Source organism: Panulirus ornatus, chromosome 20 (assembly GCF_036320965.1).
Source record: "Panulirus ornatus isolate Po-2019 chromosome 20, ASM3632096v1, whole genome shotgun sequence".
In the NCBI taxonomy this organism is placed as follows: Eukaryota; Metazoa; Arthropoda; class Malacostraca; order Decapoda; family Palinuridae; genus Panulirus; species Panulirus ornatus.
The window spans coordinates 65,695,904-65,720,969 of NC_092243.1; the positions used below are offsets into that span (position 1 = coordinate 65,695,904).

The 25,066-nt window shown below is 43.6% G+C and overlaps 1 protein-coding gene across 1 annotated transcript in view; it reads right to left on the reverse strand.

Moving 5' to 3' along the window:
• Nucleotides 1–222: 222 nt before the first annotated feature.
• Nucleotides 223–25,066, reverse strand: part of fusl (transmembrane protein fuseless) — a 127,226-nt gene continuing 102,382 nt past the window's right edge. The window contains exons 2-5 of the mRNA XM_071675082.1: nucleotides 15,304–15,453; nucleotides 11,772–11,958; nucleotides 7,712–7,878; nucleotides 223–7,124 (exon numbers count right to left, since the gene is read on the reverse strand). Coding sequence (XP_071531183.1) covers nucleotides 6,753–7,124; nucleotides 7,712–7,878; nucleotides 11,772–11,958; nucleotides 15,304–15,453 — 876 coding nt within the window. The 3' untranslated portion in view covers nucleotides 223–6,752. The remainder of the gene's footprint in view (nucleotides 7,125–7,711; nucleotides 7,879–11,771; nucleotides 11,959–15,303; nucleotides 15,454–25,066) is intronic.

Genomic DNA, 25,066 nt, shown 5'->3' on the forward strand with positions numbered 1-25,066 from the left:
ATATCAATTATGAAAATTGATTATTGATATTAGTTGATATTAGTTAAGTCATTTCTTGATCCTAGTGTGAAGATGAGGTTGATAATTCCCAGACCTTTATAAATGTTCCCACAAAATTATCAGCTGAAGCCAATCGTTCTTTCGTTTCTTCACACATCCTACATCCTCCTGCGTGGCGTCTTGCCGAGTTCAAACACACACCTCTGGAGCAGTAAAACAGAATAAGAATAAATGTTTTATTTAAATCTACGTAGCATTGTTTATAAGTATTGAAATAATTATAATCTATTACTATATCTGACTTACAGAGTATGACCCTGTTTAACCCACGGTGACCCAGCCCCATCGAGGCCCAGAGGTCAGAAAAGATAAAGAAAAGACCACATCATTTATGGCCTTTTGTACCGGGAATGTATGTGTACAATTTGCATAGATAAGGGCCATACATAGGCTATATATGATGGATTGGTCTTGGGAAAACTCAGATGAAGAACATATATATTAGAACTATATATTCCTAAACCTTATCATATCTTTGGAAATACTCCTTTTCTGCATTTAGAGTATGATACACAATATGTCCACTCACTCTCCTCAAATCCGTCCAGAGCACTATTGTTCCACAGAGGGAGGTGTGAGTGGCTATAATCTTTATATGTACAGTGAACACAGACTTCATCACGGGCTGGTGGGAGTAGCTTACCTCAGTCGAAGCTCTATGCCTCGTCTCTGTATACAGAGGACACCATGAACAAAACATCTTGCCATTGTCATATAACAGGAATCAAGTTTCTTGTGTATAATGGGGGGGAAAATATTGTTTGAGGACGACTGTTTGAGATTTCAGTGGCTTTGACAACCATCTTCAGACATCCGTCACCTTTGCCAACCATTTCAGATGTGAATGACTTTGCCAACCATTCTAGATAGGGAGGGATCTGAGGACCATTCGAGAAATCAATGGCTTTGACATCCTTCTTCAGACATCAGCCAATCCCACGACTCTCTCAGACATCAACCAGTCCGTCCCACGATTCCCTCAGACATCAACCAGTCCCACGTCTCCCTCAGACATCAACCAATCCCACTTCTTCCTCAGACATCAACCACTCTCACGTCTCCCTCAGACATCAACCACTCCCACGTCTCCCTCAGACATCAACCAGTCCCACGTCTCCCTCAGACATCAACCAGTCCGTCCCACGTCTCCCTTAGACATCAACCAGTCCCACGTCTCCCTCAGACATCAACTAGTCCCACGTCTCCCTCAGACATCATCCAGCCCAACGTCTCCCTCAGACATCAACCACTCCCACGTCTCCCTCAGACATCAACCACTCCCACGTCTCTCTCAGACATCAACCACTCCCACGTCTCCCTCAGACATCAACCACTCCCACGACTCCCTCAGACATCAACCAGTCCGTCCCACGATTCCCTCAGACATCAACCAGTCCCACGTCTCCCTCAGACATCAACCACTCCCACGTCTCTCTCAGACATTATCCAGTCCCACGTCTCCCTCAGACATCAACCACACCCACGTCTCCCTCAGACATCAACTAGTCCCACGTCTCTCTCAGACATCAACCAGTCCCACGTCTCCCTCAGACATCAGCGACCTAAGATGATAACAATAATCATAATAATTCCACTCTGAATACCATTTGAAATCAAGAGGCAGGATTCAGCCAATGGCAAGATATTTTGGGTCCTTCGAAAGAAAGCGGAGAGCTGCTCAAGTCTGCGTTACACAACACCTAATCCAATAACAAGGAAGGATACACTTAAACGTTAGGTCTTAGCCTAAAATTACCTGGGGTAAAAGAACCATGTCGCATGTGATCACGTGAAGGGATCAGTCATCAGACTCTTGGGGTAATGGTACGTGTTAACGTCTATGGCAATATAAAAATAAACATACTGTGTGTACTTTTAAAATCTATACATGTATATGCCACAGGAATTCAGAACAGTCTACATGACAGCCTATTGTCTTCCGTCTAATATATATTCATATATATATATATATATATATATATATATATATATATATATATATATATATATATATATATATATATAGTTCATTTACAAATGGCACTCCTAACCATCTTAGATTAGTCAAAAAAAAAAAGATAAAAAGCTTTGTACTAACATTAGTATTACCATGCACAAGGAAAAGAGATTTCGATTCTCTAAGACAGAATACTTAGAAAATATAGAGGCCGCTCCTTCACTACAGACAACGGTGATGAAGCCGCAAAGATGCGACCGTTTGGTAACAGAAATAAATGGGAAATCGGACGAGGAAAATAAAGGGTGATATGTACACTACACAGGGTGGGGGGAAGACGAATATCCATTTTCTTGAGAAGTGGAAATGGTTGAGGTTTAAGATGTTTTGGTGATTCTCAAAGTTCATATAGTTTAGCTACACACACACATGTTTTCCTGTTGTATTACAACGATTCAGAGGGATGGAAAACACCAGGTAGGCACTAGCAACTTGAAACTCTTCATCAGAAGGCTTGCCTAGCTTTGGGAAAACCAGTTCGAATCTCAGAATCTCAGGATGTGACACTCTGTCTTCTAAGATCATATCACAACCCCAATCTTTTTCATATAGCTTCATTCTTCTTCAGTTGTTGTTAGTTCTGTCACTATATCGTTCTTTGTCTTGGTTGGGCAATAGGCTTTTGTATTTCTCTGTCGTACCTGATTCGGCAAGGGTAAAGGTCTGTCTCTATTCATGGTCACGTCGGTTGAAAGGTAATTTCACAGGTATGAGGGACGAAGAATGCCAGAGGAAGAATTCATTTCAGTTCCTCGGGTCTTAGAAACTTGGCTGTCGTAGGTAGAAAGGTTGTGTGATCATGTGAAAGAGAAAATTCCACAGTTTCTGAAAGAATGAGGCATCATAAAGATCTATCGCTATGTGGCGGGGCTCCACAGAGAAGCTGTGAGAAGCAGCTGCCAGAGACAAGCCGAAGATCCAACTCAAAGGAGATGGGACAGAAAAACGAACAGCTCACGAAAGCAGTAGACGAAATGATATCTGTGGAAGAGAGAGGGAGAGAGAGAGAGAGAGAGAGAGAGAGAGAGAGAGAGGAAGGCACCATCATTGTGAATGAAACGAAATGGTTAAAAGGGAGTGATAGCAGAAGAGTCAATAAGAAAGAAGGTTTTTTATTATTCTATTCTGTCTAAAAGAGAGGTGAAAGAAGAGTTAATGTTCCAGATATATGATCAGTACTCCATACCTGGAGAAGTGAGGCCCCTATAGATATGGAACAGCCTGCAGACCTATTTCCCTTTCATACAACCCTGCTCAGCTCCGATTCGAAATTAAGACGGGGTGAGATTCAAGAATAGTGTATAAAGCTTCATGACCAGATTTGATGTTCCTCTAATACGACTAGAGAGTTCAGATCACGACTGGGGTTTGGGACGAAGGTTTAGTAGACGAAGCGACGTTAGCACTCTCTGTCTCACACTCCAGATGACCCTCGCTAACCACATGACGCTACTGTTGTATCGTTCTTGAAACTCTTGCATGGTTGATCAATACGTAAGGACAGATGATCGTTAACTGGTGTGGATAACTAACCATAGGTATGCAAATCTCATTTCTTGATTATTTTTTTTCTTTTTTGTTCGTATGAAATTTATAGAGAATATGACCATTCTTTAAATGTTTGATAAGTTTGGTTCGCCATGCAGGAGTTGTGTAGCGGTGAAACTTAACCAGTGAGTGAGGCAGTGATTTTGTTAGTACACACACACACACACACACACACACACACACACACACACACACCATCTCTAGAAGAGGTCTTGACCCCCGTCAAATGATCTGAGGTGCGCGACCACGTCATCCTCCACTGATTCCTCCCTGATACCCCACAGCATTGTGGCTCTTCTCATCACAAAGATCTAAAGCTGGACTAGGAACTTTTCGTCTGATGAAATATACGTAAGATCCACAGATGAATTTAGACTGATCACCTGAACACAGATCATTTATATTGATCACCTGAACACAGAACAGTTATATTGATCACCTAAACACAGTTATATTGATCACCTGAACACAGATCATTTATATTGATCACCTGAACACAGAACAGTTATATTGATCACCTAAACACAGTTATATTGATCACCTGAACACAGATCAATTATATTGATCACCTGAACACGGATCAGTTATATTGATCACCTGATCATCTGAACACTGATTAGTTTCTTTTGATCACCTGAACACAGATCACTTTAGATTGATTACCTGAACACAAGCGAAGTCAATGCATTGGCAATATATGAATGAGATTCCTACCCCATCCCCAACCCCCACATTCCCTCTCCCCCCAAGCTGTACAAGGCAGCTATACGTTTTTATTTAATGAATATGTTTCCTCCAGCAGTCATAAATGAGTTATCCAGCAGCCATAAATGAGTTATTATTTGTGGGGGTGGATGGTAATGTAATCATTGTTTACAGGGATTTCAAAAAGGTTTGATGTTTAAGGATGAATCGTGAGCTGTAGTATGAACACAACACACTGGCTTCATTAAGGATCCACAACTCATGTCAGTCTTGATCGATGTTATTATTAGGATGGTGACGAACGACCCTTGTCTTATTGTGAGTAGCTCCCGGGGCACCATTGGACGACCCTGGGGCACCAGTGAACGACCTTGGATTATACCACTGGACGACCCTGGGCATCAGTGAACGACCCTGGGTTATACCAGTGGACGACCCTGGGTTACTACCACTGGACGACCCTGGGGCACCAGTGGACAACCCTGGGTTATACCACTGGACGACCCCGGGGCACCACTGGACGACCCTGGGTTATACCACTGGACGACCCTGGGGCAACACTGGATGACCCTGGGTTATACCACTGGATGACCTTGGGCCACCAGTAGACGACCCTGGGGCACCACTGGACGACCCTGGGGCACCACTGGACAACCCCGGGGCACCAGTTAGACTAGTATGACTGGTAGCCAAATGAAAGACTCATACTCAAGTTCAAAGACTCACACTTGAGTCTAAAAACTCACACTCGGATCCAAAGACTCACACTCAGGTGGGAGATTCGCAGTAAGGTCAAAAAAGTTTCACACTCAGGTCCTAAAACTCACACTCAGGTCCTAAAACTCACATGCAGGTCCTAGAACTCACACTGAGGTCCTAAAACTCACACTCAGGAACTAAACAACACTCAGATCCTAAAACTCACCGATCCTAAAACTCGCACTCAGATCCTAAAACTCACACTCAGGTCCTAAAAACTCACACTCGGATCCTAAAACTCACACTCAGGTCCTAAAACTCACACCCAATCCTAAAACTCACACTCAGGTCCTAAAACTCACACCCAATCCTAAAACACACTCAGATCCTAAAACTCACACTCAGGTCCAAAGACTCAAAATCAGGTTGGAAAGAGAAAAAAAAAAACGTAAATCTGAAAGTAATTCACTTTCGTAAGGTAGTGACTTGGGCTTGTGTAAGACCACGACTCTTCTCTCTTCCTTGAGAGACCATTCTTTCGGTCGCGCTCGTTGTCGTGCCATAGGGCCCTCACCCGCCACTCGGTGGGAGAGGGCCAGTGAACGGTGTACGTACATACGCCCGGAACTCAGAATAAAGTGACAAGGGTAACTGGAAACCAAAACATATTTTGTGTGTGTGTATAAGTAACGTGAGAGGTGAGCGTGACCATCAGGTAAGTCGTTTATCGTCGTAAGATTCACGGAAAAGGTTTATCCGTTCCCGGAGACCCAGCGGTCACAAGTGTCTCCCAGTATGTCAGTTCCATCCATCTATAGTGTCTCCCAGTATGTCAGTCCCAACCATCTATATTGTCTCCTAGTATGTCAGTCCCTACCATCTCTAATGTCTCCCAGTATGACAGTTCCAACCATCTATAATGTCTCCCAGTATGTCAGTCCCAACCATCTATAATGTCTCCCAGTATGTCAGTTCCAACCATCTACAGTGTCTCCCAGTATGTCAGTCCCAACCATCTATAATGTTCTTCTAGTATGTCAGTTCCAACCATCTATAGTGTCTCCCAGTATGTCAGTCCCAACCATCTATAATGTTCACCTGAAGTCCCTTATTCCTTATAGAAACAAAAAACGAGTAATGGATTTCGAAACCTTTCCTTCTTTATTTTCTTTTTAGCGAATCAACACACAGGGTTGACTTGGTCCCTCTGAACGTGTCTTAAACACACACACACACACACACACACACACACACACACACACAGGGTTGACATGGTCTCTCTGAACGTGTCTTACACACACAAACACACACACACACACACACACACACACACACGCGCGCGCACGCGCGCAATCAGAACATGAGGGAACACGGGGAAGAGGACTCCCAGAACCTTAACACTTGACAGTGCAATCTACAGCGCATCGTATACTGGCAACATAGATACAGGAATGCACGTTGCAAAGGCCTGTTACGTATAGTGATGTATATATATATATATACAACTTTGGTCCGAAGTAGAGTGGTCGTACAGTTATATATATATATATATATATATATATATATATATATATATATATATATATATATATATATATATTCGCCTTGAAAACTGTTACGACAAATGCAGTTGGTTAAGGAACGAAAATAAAGAGACAAGAAGAACTAATGACTATGTTGTTCTTGGAGTAAGTGCATTCTGCGTATCCCGACGGAGGGGATTTTACAAGTGCGTCTCGCTGTCGTGTGAGTGGGGGTCGTGTTTGCTCGAGTCGTGCGGGGCGGGGTCGTGGCGGGAGGCGGCGGAGGAGGAGGTAGGGCAGCGGACGTAGGAGACCCGGGCGGTGTTGCCGCCGTCGGCGTCGCCGCCCAGAAAGGTCGAATTCGGCCGCGCGCCCCGCGTCTCCTCGTCCGGGTAGTTGCTGCTGTAGCCGTCGCTGAAGCTGTGTCCGTCGCCGTAGCCGCGGCCGTCGCACACGCCGTTCACCTTGCTGGCGATGGCGGTGGACTCGAGGGGCGCGCTGATGACCAGCGGAGGGCGCGCTCCGTCCCCGCGCAACCACAGGTCCGTGCGTTGCTGCTCCTCTCTCTGTTTCTGCAACGGAGGAAAACACATTAGATTTACCCGCCAGTGTAGGGCGACCCTCTGCACTATAATGGCCTAGCCCGGATGACTGGAGGGCTGCAGGGGATGAAGATGAATGATAAACAGTTAAGTTCAAGAATACATGGATGGTATTATACGAAAAACTGCCAGAAATCGAAAAAGATGTCTTTTTCTTTCTTTAAACGAGACACGAGATGATAAACTAAGGTTGATTGTGTCTCATCTTGTGGAACGGCCTGAGGTAGTTTGTCTCACCTTGTGGGAGGATCTGAGGTAGTGTGTCTAACCTTGTGGGAGGACCTGAGGTAGTGTGTCTCACCTTGTGGGAGGACCTGAGGTACTGTGTCTCACCTTGTGGGAGGACCTAAGGTACTGTGCCTCACCTTGTGGAAAGACCTGAGGTAGTGTGTCTCACCTTGTGGGAGGACCTGAGGTAGTGTGTCTCACCTTGTGGAAAGACCTGAGTCAGTGTGTCTCACCTTGTGGGAGGATCTGAGGCAGTGTGTCTCACCTTGTGGGAGGACCTGAGGTACTGTGTCTCACCTTGTGGGAGGACCTGAGGTAGTGTATCTCACCTTGTGGAAAAACCTGAGGTAGTGTGTAGGAAAGACGACCCCCTTGGAACCCTGTCCGGCCCCGTCCATCACGGCGCCCCTCACCAGGATGGAGTTGGAGGTGTAGAAGCACATGAGGACGACCATCCCTCCTACAGAAGTGAGGAGGTTGCTCACCACGGGCAGACCTGCACACACACACACACGCAGCACAGTTAGTCAGCGTGGATGACGGCGTTCGTAAACCCCCTCAAACATTGCAACACATGTTGGCTATAATGATTGGTTATTGGAAGATAAATCCTTGAGGTAGAATGTTAAAATAAGACAGAAAATATGTGATATAAATGGCTAGATTTATCTTGTCATACCTACCTTTCTGAGACAATATTTGAGCGCGAAGCAGGATATCAAAACTCTCTACCATTTCGTTATTAAGACAATATATATACATACAGCGAAGGAGGCCGGTACGCTAAGCACTGGACAGCGAGGCGACGAAAGCTTTTCATCTCACACCAGCCAAACAGTCTATGAGATCCCACGTCACATCTCGTGACCTGATGGGCTAAGGAAACACTGCCCAGAGGCACAACATGATCATCTATTCCATGTGTCCAGCACATGTTGGAGTTAATACACTCTACCGAAGGACGCGAGGCTTGATTTGATGTTTGCTACTAGCTGTCTGGGCTCAGACTTTCCCCAAGCGCCTCAGGTCAGATGTGACGGGGGATTCCGTGGACCATTGGTTGGTCTGAGATGGAGAGCTTCTGTCCTCTCGTGGTCTATTGGTCTGCGCACCGAGCTGCTGCTACGCGTTAGGACCTGGTTTCGAATCCTCGGTGCACTGTAGAGGTAAAACTTTATATGTTTCTTCTACGTGATAAGAGTACCCTCCCGCTTCTGAGGATGGCCCCTAATGCGACAGCCATTCTCCGTCAACCGTGCACCGCAGTAGCTTCCACACCATGAGGTGCTTGGCACACTTCCACCAGGCTGAACCGTTGTGTGGCCCGCCACTATGGGTTACCTTCCTTTCCTTCATAGGATAACTCGCATCCTATGAGGACATATATAACTCACCCTGCCTAAAGATGTTAACATGATAACTTGCCACACTTTAGAACCACTAACATGGTTATCTTACTCACCTGACGTGCTGTTAACATGATAACTTGCCACACTTTAGAACCCTAACATGGTTATCTTACTCACCTGACGTGCTTTTAACATGATAACTTGCCACGCTTTAGAACCCTAACATGGTTATCTTACTCACCTGACGTGCTGTTAACATGAAAACTTGCCACACTTTAGAACCTCTAACATGGTTATCTTACTCACCTGACGTGCTGTTAACATGAAAACTTGCCACACTTTAGAACCTCTAACATGGTTATCTTACTCACCTGACGTGCTGTTAACATGAAAACTTGCCACACTTTAGAACCCTAACATGGTTATCTTACTCACTTGACGTGCTGTTAACATGATAACTTGCTACACTTTAGAACCCTAACATGGTTATCTTACTCACCTGACGTGCTGTTAACATGAAAACTTGCCACACTTTAGAACCACTAACATGGTTATCTTACTCACCTGACGTGCTGTTAACATGATAACTTGCTACACTTTAGAACCCTAACATGGTTATCTTACTCACCTGACGTGCTGTTAACATGATAACTTACCACACTTTAGAACCACTAACATGGTTATCTTACTCACCTGACGTGCTGTTAACATGATAACTTGCCACACTTTAGAACCCTAACATGGTTATCTTACTCACCTGACGTGCTGTTAACATAACTTGCCACACTTTAGAACCACTAACATGGTTATCTTACTCACCTGACGTGCTGTTAACATGATAACTTGCCACACTTTAGAACCACTAACATGGTTATCTTACTCACCTGACGTGCTGGTATGATAGTTTACACACGCACACAACGGGTGATGTCAGAACTATCTAAGATAGCTAAATCCTAGATACTGTTATGAAGTCGGATGTACGTACACTCATGATCACAGATGTTATGCCATACCGACACATTGTCAAGTACTGATATTACTGATCAAAAGGATGGAGGTAGAATCTGGCTAGGGGGTCACAATGATGGTGGTGGAGCCAAGCTCGGGGGTCATAATGATGGTGGTGGAGCCTAGCTAGGGGGTCATAATGATGGTGAAGCGTAGCTAGGGGGTCACAGCGATGGTGGTGGAACCTAGCTAAGGGGTCACAGCGATGATGGTGGAGCCTAGCTAGGGGGTCATAATGATGGTGGTGGAGCCTAGCTAGGGGGTCACAGCGGTGGTGGTGGAGCCTAGCTAGGGGGTCATAATGATGGTGGTGGAGCCTAGCTAGGGGGTCACAGCGGTGGTGGTGGAGCCTAGCTAGGGGGTCATAATGATGGTGGTGGAGCCTAGCTAGGGGGTCACAGCAATGGTGGTGGAACCTAGCTAAGGGGTCACAGCGATGGCGGTAAAGCATATCTAGGGGGTCATAATGATGGTGGTGGAGCCTAGCTTGGGGGTCACAGCGATGGTGGTGGAGCCTAGCTTGGGGTCACAGCGATGATGGTGAAGCGTAACTAGGGGGTCACAGCTATGGTGGTGGAACCTAGCTAAGGGGTCACAGAGATGGTGATGGAGCCTTGCTAGGGTGGTCACAATGTTGTTGGAGAGAGGTGGAGGTTTGGAAATAACAGAGGAAGAAGAGGGAGAGGGAAAGTAGAGATGATGCAGTATTGTTGACGATATACAGTTTGTTGATGACGATATATAGTACTGTTGATGACGATATACAGTATTGTAGATGACGATATACAGTATTGTAGATGACGATATGCAGTATTGTAGATGACGATATACAGTATTGTAGATGACGATATGCAGTATTGTAGATGACGATATACAGTATTGTTAATGACGATATGCAGTATTGTTGATGACGATATGCAGTATTGTTGATGACGATACAAGGTATTGTTGATGACGATATACAGTATTGTAGATGACGATATACAGTATTGTAGATGACGATATGCAGTATTGTTGATGACGATATACAGTATTGTTGATGATATACAGTATTGTTAATGACGATATACAGTATTGTTGATGACGATATACAGTATTGTAGATGACGATATACAGTATTGTAGATGACGATATGCAGTATTGTAGATGACGATATACAGTATTGTTAATGACGATATGCAGTATTGTTGATGACGATATGCAGTATTGTTGATGACGATATACAGTATTGTTGATGACGATATGCAGTATTGTTGATGACGATATGCAGTATTGTTGATCAGTATTGTTAATGACGATATACAGTATTGTTGACGACGATACAAGGTATTGTTGATGACGATATACAGTATTGTAGATGACGATATACAGTATTATTGATGACGATATACAGTATTGTTGACGACGATACAAGGTATTGTTAATGACGATATGCAGTATTGTTGATGACGATATACAGTATTGTAGATGACGATATACAGTATTATTGATGACGATATACAGTATTACTGATGAGGATATACAATATTTTTCATCTGAAAATACAGTATTATTGGTGAAGATGAGGTAGGTATTCTTGAAATCTGGCATTGTCGCACCGTAGACCATTTTCCTAACATGACAGTATCCTGGCAGGAAGTCACACACACACACACACACACACACACACACACACACACACATCACTCCACAGCGAGTAACTCACGCGACTCTTCCTTCTTAAGTCTAGGTTCGCTGCTGCATTGAGTGCCACTTGTTAGCCCTGCTTATAATTTTGCAAAGTCTCGTCGTCAGTGCTCCTGAGTCTCTCTCTCTCTCTCTCTCTCTCTCTCTCTCTCTCTCTCTCTCTCTCTCTCTCTCTCTCTCTCTCTCACTCACTAGACAGTATCACGAACACACTCATATACCCCTCTCCCTTTAAGTTACAGATGAAGGTGATGAAAAGTGAAGCCATCGTAGAGGGAAATAATGAGAGAAGCCGTGACGAAGATAGATAGATAGAGAGAGAGAGAGAGAGAGAGAGTATTACCTGGCAGGAAGTAGATATTAAGGAGCATCCACACCCCTCTCCACATGTTGACGTCGCCGACAAAACAGATGGTGTGGTAGACGTCCTCTAGCAGGATCTTGGGCAGGCCCTTCCTCACGTGCCGCAGACACGGGATCATCACGAACTGCGCCAGGAACACCAGCACCGTCACCGTCATCCCCAGCACCTGCAAAAGAAGAAAGAGGGCGGCCAGTGGACCTCAGTTCTTAAGTCTCGTATGGATCATGCTCCAGCACCTGTGAAAGACAGATGACACCCCTAGTTCCCTATCTTATCCCCTACTAAGACCTCACTAGCTTCCGAACCAACCAAGGAGGGAAAATCAAGCCAGCTTTCAGTATCAGCGCCTCAGCATAGCTGCCAAGTGGGGATAATGCAAGTGGAATGATTGTCACGCGTTTTCTGTCAGTGGAACTGAAGAGATTCAGCGTCCTGTATCATCCTGTTCGCGAGAGATTCATCGCCTGGAAAAGTATCATCATTGGTTTTCTCCTTTTGTCTTGAAAGTCAGCAGGATCCATTCTGTCATCCTTCTGGAAGAAGCAGCTGTTGTTTTGCTAAGTTATGGAACCTAACCTTCAATCCCACCCCCAACTCCATGCAATACTATTAAGTTACTTTACTTACACTGTTATCTTTGTAGAGTTCTTTTCGGTTACTTTACCTAACTTTACGTTACATAACCTAATTTTACCCTCGTCACAATCTATTTCTACCATACCTTACCAGACCTAACTTTAACCTTCACGAAATATCTCTTGGTCATCTTGATTTACTGTACATGATTTAACCCGCTTACAAGTACTACAAACTAGCTCGTATCAACTTAACCTCTTCACAAGGTCTTGCTACGGTGTCTTATTTATCCTTACCCACTCCACAACGTACTTCTGCCTACTCTTACTCTTCCTCGCGAGATAAAGTTAGGTTAACCACTCATCCTAACCTTACAATCTTCAAAAGACATAGCTAAGGTTTCCATACCTACCCTAACCTTACACTCTTCAAAGGATGGATGTAGTAGCTAGGCTACCTTACCACACTACAATTTACACACTTCACAAGTTATAACTTAAGATACCCTCACTATCTTTTGCCATCTTCACAAGGCTCTGCTTGGTAACCTAACCCAACCTACTTCACAGGGTATAGCTACGATCCCTAACGTAACCTTCTACTTCAATATCCTTCTTTTTTTTTTTTTTTTACCACAATTGAGATTAATTTCAGCAAATGGCTTCGTCATGGAGCATCTGGGGTTCCTGTTATCTTTCCTCGCCTGGTTAAAAATAGCATCATATTATGGACAGCTGGATGCAAGACATGATGCCAATCTGAGGCTTTTATTTTTCAGTACGTCTGGTCTAAAAAAAAGAAATAAAAAGGGTCTCTAATCATATCCGCTTTATGGACTTTAAATAACACAAATCGGCTTTTTCATCATTTTTCTTCTCTTTCCTTCGCGTTGCTTATGATTCCGTCATATTGTTGTCAACCTGGACATGGTATCTTTAAGTTGGCGTGAGTGGGACTCCCCCTTTCATTCCTTCACCTCACCAGGCCTCTCCTGGTACACTCAGAAACAAAGTGGAATTGCTCACATGCCATTTAGAGAGTTCCTGACATATCACTTGGAAGTCGACTTGGCATCAATATAAAACTGTGATATGCATACCTGACATGACAACTGATATGCATATGTATGCTTTACCAGACGGATATGTGAAATTGATGCGTAAAATGATAAAGAGGATAAGAATCCTGACAATATGGCGATGAAGTCTAGAGCGGGAGGGGGAAAAGATGTGAAGGGATGTGACTCAGGTCCAACTCAAAGCCTTTTGTGATATATACGTCTTACAGGATGGAAAACACGAGACCATTTACCTTCACCTAGACTCGTATGTGGAAACAACACCTAAGGAACACACCCAATCGTGTCCATTGTCAGAGGAATGGCTCATTAGCTCCCATATACCTAGACCCATTTAATATGTCTGTTCTTTTCTCATCTGCTGTAGGAGAATTTGTTTTCCTTCGAAGGTTCATCACCGAACTTGTATTATTTATTGTATAATCGCGTCCGTAAATGCAGTGAGTGATAAGAAATGCTGTGCACAGTTATAGCACATTTGCTCTGAGGAGACTGCAAAGACCGGGTCACGACTTCCGTCTTTGTCAAAGTTTAAGGAAGAAAATCCCAGTTACTGGATGAGGACGTGTACGTGTTTGGCGATCTCGTTCGTTCTCCTCTCCTGAAGGAGATGACGACGATTTCATCTGCAAAGACGATCCTTACAACTGTCATTCACTGAAAGACGTTAAGCATGAGTGACACGAAACCTCAACTCTAAAATGGACTCCTTCGCCCACCTCCTCCCTCGAGAGAGAGAGAGAGAGAAAGAGGGATCGTATATATAAAACTTCACACATTTGTCTCCATTGAACCAACAGACTTGGTCGCCTGTATCTTATCCCTTCGTGGCCGAGGAAGATTAGCATTGCCCGAGTGCTGAGGTCAGTGTCTTCTCTCGTTATCCGTAGGAGATGTCCAGCACAGTACAGATCTAGTGACGGAATTAACGTACGTCTTCTTCGGCATTGCCCTAGTGGTGCACGGGGAGTAAGTGCATGGAGGCTCTCGGTGGTTTAGAAGATATGGAACAGGATACTTTACGCTGGGATTTCTATGAGAACTTCGTTGATGCCATTGTATATAGTGGGCGATGTCCTGGCTAATTGTACCTGGACACTTATCCGCTGGTGTTGCTGAGAGACACAAGCAAAGACACCCGCCTGCTGGTGTTTGACGTACACAAGCAAAGACATCCGCTTGCTGATCCTTGACGTACACAAGCAAAGACACCCGCCTGCTGGTGTTTGACGTACACAAGCAAAGACACCCGCCTGCTGATGTTTGACGTACACAAGCAAAGACACCCACCTGCTGATGCTTGACGTACACAAGCAAAGACACCCACCTGCTGATGTTTGACATAAACAAATACAAATCAGAAACGTCTCATGCAACTAAAGTTTACTTGTTCTGCGATTGTTGTGTATGGGTTGGGAGGACTAGAAATTATAATAACTCATTCTAACTCTATATGACCCAGAGGACTCAAAGAACTTAGAAATTTTGTTTTGACTTCGGTGTCTCAAGCATTTAGAAACTTCAAACCGTCCAGGTCATGAATTCAGCCTTTGGTAGAAATTCTTAATCGTACTAGGATGGAAACTTTCATTTGTACTAACCAATAAACACGAGGGAAATTGAAATTTCCTCTTGTGTTTCCAGTCCCCATGTTAGTGGGACAGAGTCGAGTGACTTAACTACAAACCGTGGACAGTGGGAAGCTCTAACCTACAGTGACAGTGGAGCTCTACACACCTGAAACTCCTCGACTCTACGTCCGTAATTTGAAGCCTCAGAGGTCGAGGTCTGGAAGCTCTTAACTTACAGTGACCATTAAGGCCAGAGGGAGTTGGAAGACTGTACAGTGGCACTAACCATAGATCCCCAGGCGGAGTAGACCGGCTGGCTTGGGAAGAGCTGGGCGTCCAAGAAGACCCAGAACCCTCGCCAGACGAAGACCACCAGGGACCCCGTGATGACCACCGTGAAGACTGTGTCCAAGAGGAAGTACCCGCATCGCTCCTTCTGCAGTAGAGGATCAAAACGGTATCATAATCATGAAGGTTCCTGCATTATATGTACGTATATTACATATACCATGTATAGATATTAATTATATCCTGATCGATATAAGGAATATGAAACACGAAGTTTCAAGCCCTTTCGTGATCGTTTCTGGATCCCTGAAGATGTGAATTACCACGAAAGCGCTCGGATCTTCGTGTTCCAGTATTCTTGTGGCTACCAGCAGGTTCTTGAAGCACGTCTTCTTTTGTGGTTTATTTGCGTATATATATATATATATATATATATATATATATATATATATATATATATATATATATATATATAACAAATCTGTAATTTCGTAATGCCAAGAACGTCGACATCTTCTTAAATGTGTAGTACAGTTCACGATGCAAGACTTGAAAGAGAAACTCCAGTCTTTATCTGTAAAAATCTCTTTTAAGACCTGAATTGTAGTATTGTTATATGTACAGAAAAAAAAAAGATGACATCTTACTGTTTTATGTTGAAATAAAAGGTACAGGATGGGACTCTCCTTTAAGGGAATTAGGTAAAACTACGTGAGAATGTTTCATAGTTTTTCGTACATTTTTCATTAACTCTAGACTTTCAAAGGAATTTCATTTATCGAAGGATTTTTTTCATCGTCTCTACAGCTCCCACAAGGGCCACGTACAGGGTGAGGGCGTATGGGGCGTTATTTGAAACACCTGACGAAGGTGTTGAAGATTATTTCGGGTAGTGGATGTAGTATTACCTTGACGTTCATGGGGGGCCTTAATGACCCTGGTAGTTGACACAGGCCTAAAGCCTTCCTGCCTCCCCCTCCCCTCCCCCCAAACCAACCTACAATTGCCCAGACTGTGGTTGTCGCCCATTGTTAGGGTGACACCTGTGGTTGAGTACTTTGACACCCAGGTTGACACCCGGTGGATGACACAGTACCACTCCGACACCAGAAGGTGAAGTGGGGAGGCCATCACATACGCGGGGATTTGACACTATGGGACCGAGTGAGAGACGTGGTGGATCACCTCTCGTTTTCTAATATCATAATCGAATCAGTGAAAGGAAAGTATATAACAGTTCTCATATTTTCCTGTTACCACGTTCTCATCTGTTCTTACCGTTGAACCCCCCCATCTGTTCTCTTGTTCTCACACTGTTGATCTCCTCCCAGGCAGTGAAAATAAATTTGTCAAGTGTGTGTGTGTGTGTGTGTGTGTCAATACACGCAACAGGGACACATACTGACATTGTACCATCGGTTCTGACCAGCCTCCATGACTGGAGCCTACCGACCTCCACCCCCTTCTCTAGTTTCTGCCCGGCCTGCGACATAGCATTACCCTCATTATAACTTCAAAGCCAACGTTAACTCAGTAATATGTATTTTTAATGACTTGTTAATTAGTCTGAGTTTTATTATGATCGCAGGGCCATGTGAGGACTAACTAGGTTTCTAATTTCTCTCTCTCTCTCTCTCTCTCTCTCTCTCTCTCTCTCTCTCTCTCTCTCTCTCTCTCTCTCTCTCTCTCTCTCTCTCTGTATATATATATATATATATATATATATATATATATATATATATATATATATATATATTAGAAACGTGGATGTTCTGGCTTTCAGTGAAACAATGCTTAAGGGTAAAGAGGAACATTGGTTTAGAAACGTCTTAGCAGTAAAGTCAGGAGTTGGTGAGAGGACAAGAGCTAAGGAGGAAGTAGCACTACTGCTGAAGCAGGAGTTGTGGGAGTGTGTGACACTGTAAGGAAATGAGCTCCGAACTGATGTGGGTATAAATGAAAATGGATTGAGAGAGATGAGTGGTTATTAGTACTTATGAACCTGGCCCTGAGAAGAAAGATCATAAGAGGCAAGTGTTTTGGAGCACCTGAGTGACTGTGTCAGCAGCTTTGATGCAAGACACTGGGTATTAGGCATGGGCGATTTAAATGCGATGGTGAGTAATGTGGTAGTTGAGGGTGTAATTGGTGTGCATGGGGTATTCAATATTCTGAATGGAGATGGTGAACTGCATGTGGAGTTGTGTGCTGAAAAAAGGACAAAATCTTTATCACTCCATCCTTCCATCTCCAATATAGTCTCTCCGTTCTCCTCGTTCCCTCCACTTATGATTGTTTCCTGTGGGGCGGGGGTAGCGCCAGGAATGGACGAAGGCAAGCAAGTATGAATATGTACATGTGTATATATGTATATGTCTGTGTATGTGAATGTTTATGTATATGTATATATGTATAACTAACTTAATTCATGTAAAGCCTTTTTAATATTTTCAATTTACCAGCGCTAGGAGTATAAGATTGGGTTGAAATTCAGGTGACTAGGATTGGAATCTACAATACCAAAGTATTCGGTTAAAATTCATCGAATATTCTCCCGAACATGGCGAATATTGGTTGTGATCATGATCTAAAGTTTACATCCAAATTCATGAAAAAAAAAATAATCCACCTTACTGCATATTTTGGTTATATACGAGACAAATTTAGGTTAGCTATGCAAACGGGGTTAAGCACTGGAAGCCATTCTATCAACTCAGTCGGAAGTTCCCATTGAGCCAATCAGGAAACCGCGACGATTTTTCCTGACCAATCACAATCGCGCGCGACGTCACTTCCGGAGCGGTTCGAATTCTGGCGGGAGGGTGGCGAAGACTTGGCTGGCTGGCTGGCTGGCTGGCTGGCGGCCATGATGTGGAGGCTAGGCGTCAGGTTTTCTTTCATACGGCCTGCCCACGACCAGCCCTGCCGCCGCCGTCGCCGCCTTCAACAGCCCAGTGAGCGCGGCGTGATGGAGGGGCAGGATGTGAGCTGAATCCCGCCCCGTAGCGGCAGGAGAGATAGTGTGTGTGTGTGGGGCGGTGGCGGTAGGAGGAGGAGGCGAGGGAGGGAGGTGTCTGCTACTTGTTGCTTGGCTCCAGGGTGCCATAGCGCTTTAAGTAATGGAAGAGTAGATAAAGAAATATGTGTGAGAGAAAGGAATTATCATGAGTATAAACGTAAATAAGGGAGAAAGTATAGAGGAGAGAGAATTAGTGTGTTTTAGTAAATGGCGAAAAATATGTGTGAGGAGGTAGAGAAGAAAACGGGACAACACGTGAAACTAGACACATTTTCTTTTTATTTAACCTGTTTTCTAACGCATCACTCGCCAGGACGTTTAAGACAAATACTCTGTCTTTATTCTAAAGAATAATAAGTTCAGAATGCCTTTGCTGTGAAGCAGGAAGAGAACCTAAACACCTTAATTGGTGCCATCCTACCCCGTGATGGAAGCAATGACGCAACTCTCAGAAACTGATCACGTCTCAACTGTGCTGGATGGGAAAGCCGAGCTGGCTGCGCCATACAATGTAATTCCTAGGATGAACAGAGACACCTCTACTACTACAACTACTTCTACTGCTACTACAACTACTACTACTGCTAGTACTACTGCTATTACTATGACTACTACTAATTGCTACGCATATACAATTCTCGGGGTAGATCAACCTGTAAAGTTAGATTATTATAATCTACAATGGTTAAGTTATAGTTAACATTTTCTAATAGAAGGGTACAACCCTTGAACGTATGCATTTACGGGCCGGCCGGGGTCGAATCCTGGTTGTGGCAGCCGGTGCACAGTCGGCCCAACTGTTCATCGTTCCCCGAGGGTTGATGGGTAAATAGGGTACCTACTTAGGCCAGGTTATATATATATATATATATATATATATATATATATATATATATATATATATATATATATATATATATATATATATATATATATATATATATATTCATTCATATACTATCATTATTATTATTATTATTATTATTATTATTATTATTATTATTATTATCATTATTATTATCATTAATACTTGATCGCCGTTTCCCATTTAACCAGGTGGTGCCAGGAAGCAGACGACGAAAGACCCATCCACTCATACACACATATACACATACGCACATGCACGTGTGTATATATATATATATATATATATATATATATATATATATATATATATATATGTATATTGCAAGAAGTCACAGTTGTGTGCGTGATCTAGTGTATACATAAAACCACTAAGAAAATGAAACACGATAAGTTCCCGAGGGCACTTTCGTGTAATGATCACATCGTCAGGGGAGATACAAGAATGAAATAGAAGACGTAGAACAGTCAGTTGATATATAAGGAAGAGACGTAGCTAAGACGCCATTCTTGTATTTCCCCTGACGATGTGATCATTACACGAAAGTGCACTTGGGCACTTATCGTTTTCCATTTTCCTAGTGGTTTTATACATCTACTCATACATGTATACACATGTGCATATTCATACTTACTCACCTTCATTCATTCCCGGCGCCACCCCGCCCCACAGGAAACAGCATCGCTACCCTTGCCTAAGAATATAGTTTAATTTAGTCTAATTAAGGCTTGTTTAATTCCATCATTGTACATTAGTGAGAGGGTTGTGAGCCTTAAATAGTACCCTCCCTGCCCTCCCCCTCCCTCTTGAACACGAAAGTAAGACCCTTGGGTACGGCGGTACGACCCTTGCGTACGGCATGACGACCCTTGGATACAACGGTACGACCCTTTAGCACGACGATACGCCCACTGAGTAGCCCGAACTTTGACCGGGCTGGCGATCTATGCTAGAGGGTCGTGCTCAAGGGTCGTCCCGTCGTGTTCAAGGGTCGTCCCGTCGTACTCAAGGCTCGTACCCTGGTCATCAAGGGTCGTACGGTCGCGCTCAATAGGGCTTTTGTTGAAGGTGGAGAATGGGAGGGGTGTGGATTAGATGGTGTGTGGGTGGTGGAGTAAAGATATTGTGGAGGTCTGGTGGATGGACGGCGGGCGGATGCCAGTCACTTGGTGGTGGGTGGAAGTGGGTGGAACGAGAGGGGGGGGGGAAAGTATCTTTCATTATACAGAAGGAAAGGAAGATATTTTTCATCGTACAGAAAGGAAAGGAAGATATTTTTCATCATACAGAAGGGAAAGGAAGATATTTTTCATCATACAGAAGGGAAAGGAAGATATGTTTCGTCATACCGAAGGAAAGGAAGATATGTTTCGTCATATATCTTTTATCATACAGAAGGAAAGGAAGATATCTTTCATCGTACAGAAGGAAAGGAAGATATCTTTCATCATACAGAAGGAAAGGAAGATATCTTTCATCATACAGAAGGGAAAGGAAGATATCTTTCATCGTACAGAAGGAAAGGAAGATATCTTTCATCGTACAGAAGGAAAGGAAGATATCTTTCATCATACAGAAGGGAAAGGAAGATATCTTTTTTTCATACAGAAGGGAAAAGAAGATATCTCTCATCATACAGAAGGAAAGGAAGATATCTTTCATCATATAGAAGGAAAGGAAGATATCTTTTATCATACAGAAGGAAAGGAAGATATCTTTCATCATACAGAAGGAAAGGAAGATATCTTTCGTCATACCGAAGGAAAGGAAGATATCTTTCGTCATACAGAAGGAAAGGAAGATATTTTTCATCATACAGAAGGAAAGGAAGATATTTTTCATCATACAGAAGGAAAGGAAGATATCTTTCGTCATACAGAAGGAAAGGAAGATATTTTTCATCGTACAGAAGGAAAGGAAGATATCTTTCGTCATACAGAAGGAAAGGAAGATATCTTTCATCGTACAGAAGGAAAGGAAGATATCTTTCATCATACAGAAGGAAGATATCTTTCATCATACAGAAGGAAAGGAAGATATCTTTCATCATACAGAAGGAAAGGAAGATATCTTTCATCATACAGAAGGAAAGGAAGATATCTTTCATCGTACAGAAGGAAAGGAAGATATCTTTCATCATACAGAAGGAAAGGAAGATATCTTTCATCATACAGAAGGAAAGGAAGATATCTTTCATCATACAGAAGGAAAGGAAGATATCTTTCATCATACAGAAGGAAAGGAAGATATCTTTCATCATACAGAAGGAAAGGAAGATATCTTTCATCATACAGAAGGAAAGGAAGATATCTTTCATCGTACAGAAGGAAAGGAAGATATCTTTCATCATACAGAAGGAAAGGAAGATATCTTTCATCGTACAGAAGGAAAGGAAGATATCTTTCATCATACAGAAAAGTGGGAGAATATCTTTCATCTTACATCCTTCATGGTCAGGATTTGTTAATCTTGCTCTCTATCCTTCTCAGTCTTCAGTTAATCTAAGGTTCCATGATCAGACTTTCTATCTCTACGTACACCACAGCATTTCGTGCCTTAACATTATCTTGTTGTCATCCAGTCTTTCATCACAATCTCACTGTCATCACTTCGAAGGCTGGCGTGGATCAGGACTCCTTACGTCCCTCGAGCTTTTGCCTTACTCACAGAGTTCGAACACTTCAAGGGACATTCCCCGTGTTCAGGGACATTCCCCGTGTTCAGGGACATTCCCCGTGTTCAGGGACATTCCCCGTGTTCAGGGACATTCCCCGTGTTCAGGGACATTCCCCGTGTTCAGGGACATTCCCTGTGTTCAGGGACATTCCCCGTGTTCAGGGACATTCCCCGTGTTCAGGGACATTCTCCGTGTTCAGGGACATTACCTGTGTTCAGGGACATTCCCTGTGTTCAGGGACATTCCCCGTGTTCAGGGACTTTCCCCGTGTTCAGGGACATTCCCCGTGTTCAGGGACATTCCCTGTGTTCAGGGACATTCCCTGTGTTCAGGGACATTCCCCGTGTTCAGGGACATTCCCTGTGTTCAGGGACATTCCCTGTGTTCAGGGACATTCCCCGTGTTCAGGGACATTCACTGTGTTCAGGGACATTCACTGTGTTCAGGGACATTCCCTGTGTTCAGGGACATTCCCCGTGTTCAGGGACATTCTCCGTGTTCAGGGACATTCCCTGTGTTCAGGGACATTCACTGTGTTCAGGGACATTCCCTGTGTTCAGGGACATTCCCTGTGTTCAGGGACATTCTCCGTGTTCAGGGACATTCCCTGTGTTCAGGGACATTCCCTGTGTTCAGGGACATTCCCTGTGTTCAGGGACATTCCCTGTGTTCAGGGACATTCCCTGTGTTCAGGGACATTCTCCGTGTTCAGGGACATTCCCTGTGTTCAGGGACATTCCCTGTGTTCAGGGACATTCCCTGTGTTCAGAGACTTTTGTTCCGAGCCACAAGAACAGCTCGGAGGAGAGCCATGTGGAAACCTGTGGCCATGGCCATCTCATCACCAGGAACAAACACCTCCAAGGGTTTTCACTTTAAGGGTCTTCCAGTGTCCAGCACATCCCAGGGTTTTCACTTTAAGGGTCTTCCAGTGTCCAGTACATCCCAGGGTCTTGACTCTAAAGTTTGTCTTTTAATACCCACTGGAACTTTGATATTAGGGTTGTGTAGTGGTGATGGTGGTAGTGGGTATCGACCAGGGTCGGCCTGTGGAGAGGGATGTCGACTCCCCTTCAGTACGTCACAGCAGCAAGTGTGAGCCAGAGAGGCCTTGAGGTTTCTGGTGGATGACATCTCCCTAAGTCAGGACCTCCTCCGGATGCCACGGATGAAGAAGATACCGTGGGGCCCCAACCCAAGTGGAGGAGGATGATGATATAAACCGGTACACTGCTATCGTTGGAATTTGTACCGTAAATTGAGGTTCCATAGGGAAGTTTTGTGTGACTATGAGCTGGGTGTCGTGAGGGTTTTTTGGCGAGCTGGGTCCGCCGATGCTCAAGGTGGACATCTTGACGGCTTTGGGTGCCTTAGGTCGCGGAAATTGACGTGGATTGCGTGAAGCTAATCTAGTCAACTTTTTAGTCCCCGTTTGGTTAGAGAAAATGAGACCTGGATCCACCACTGGGAGATTTCGAGTCCGAGATGGAAGTTCATGCAAGATGAAAACAAACACTGGATTCCAGACTCCCAAAAGAAATTCCAGACGTAACCCTTGACCCAGCAAGATCGTCGACCTCAATTCTCTTGGTTGTTAGGAAAAGAAAATGGAGGAGGGGGTTAGAAAATGGCGAAGGGGGTGTTTCTGTGGGTTTACCACATCTCGCTTAGAACGATGGATCATACATAGGCGACTGTCTCGCTAGGCCTGATTCGAAACTTGCCCAGCGCCATCGAGCACAAACCGCTGGAGGCTGAGTAAAGTTGGTTCTCTGCTTATGCCCGGATCCACAAGGATGAACAGCTATGGTTGACTGTGAACCGATTGCTGCAAGCAGGATTCCAAACCTATGTATTCGACCCCGGATGACCCGTGAATGAATATATCTACTTCAGCAACGCTAACCGCCACACCACGGAAGTCCACATCAGAGCTAGAAGTCTCACCTATGTGGTCGCTGCTTTGATGATGATGATTATGATGATGATAATGATGATGATTATAATGATAATGATGATGATTATGATGATAATGATGATGATGATGATGATGATGATGATGATGATGATGATGATTATAATGACAATGATGATGATTATAATGATAATGATGATGATTATGATGATAATGATGATGATGATGATAATGATAATGATGATGATTATGATGATAATGATAATGATGATGACGATGATTATAATGATGATGATGATGATGATGATGATAATAATAATAATGATGATGATGATGATGATGGTGGCTAATGAAGCTTTTTATGATACTGATAATTTTTTTTCTTTCACACATGTTCGTTATTTCCCGCGTGAGCGAGGTAGCGTCAAGAACAGATGGCAGAGCCATAGAGGGGTAAAATCCTCACTTGGCTCCTTGCTCTGTTCCTTCTTTTGGAAAGTCATACAGGAAGGGAGGATTTCCAGCCATCCGCTCCCACCCCTTTTAGTCGCCTTCTACGACACGCAGAGAATACGTGGGCTATATTCTTTCTTTCCTATCCCCAGGGATAGTAATGATAATGATAATAATAATGATAATTATAATGATACAAGGTTTATTCACCTAGAAAAGTTATTCGTAGTAGAATAACATTACGTCTTGGTTTACAATAATCCTGTTACATGGGTAACTTATGTTACGATTATGGAAAACAAAATAAGACGCTGTTATGAAATGACTAAAACAGGGGAATTATAAACACATGTGTCTGATAGAACGCTTGAGTTATGACACGAGATATGAGACACTTGAGTTACTGTAGCGAGATGTTCTACATCTGACTGATTGCCGGAGCTGTCATGCTCTGGCATGACTCTTCCATGGATGTCATACATGTAATGTGGCACAGAAGCCCGTTCGTTGTTGGATTTGAGAAATTTCCTTCCCCAAACGAACCGTCGTTAATTCCTTCACGTCTTCCCTGCAACCTCGTAGTAGTATTAAGTACATATACTCGATGCTCTTTCGTAACTTCCATATCGGTTGCCTGACATCATTCTAAAAGCATCTGAATGCGTTCCAGTTGTGAGTGTTGCGTCTGGGTTGATATCGCATGCCACACAGGAGCTGTGTACTCCAGGGTTGTTTCGTATGAACCGAATATATATGTACAAAGTGAACATTGCATCTATGCCGAAGCCAAATTGCCGCGTTTTGTATAGTGTAGATATGCATTTGTTTGTTT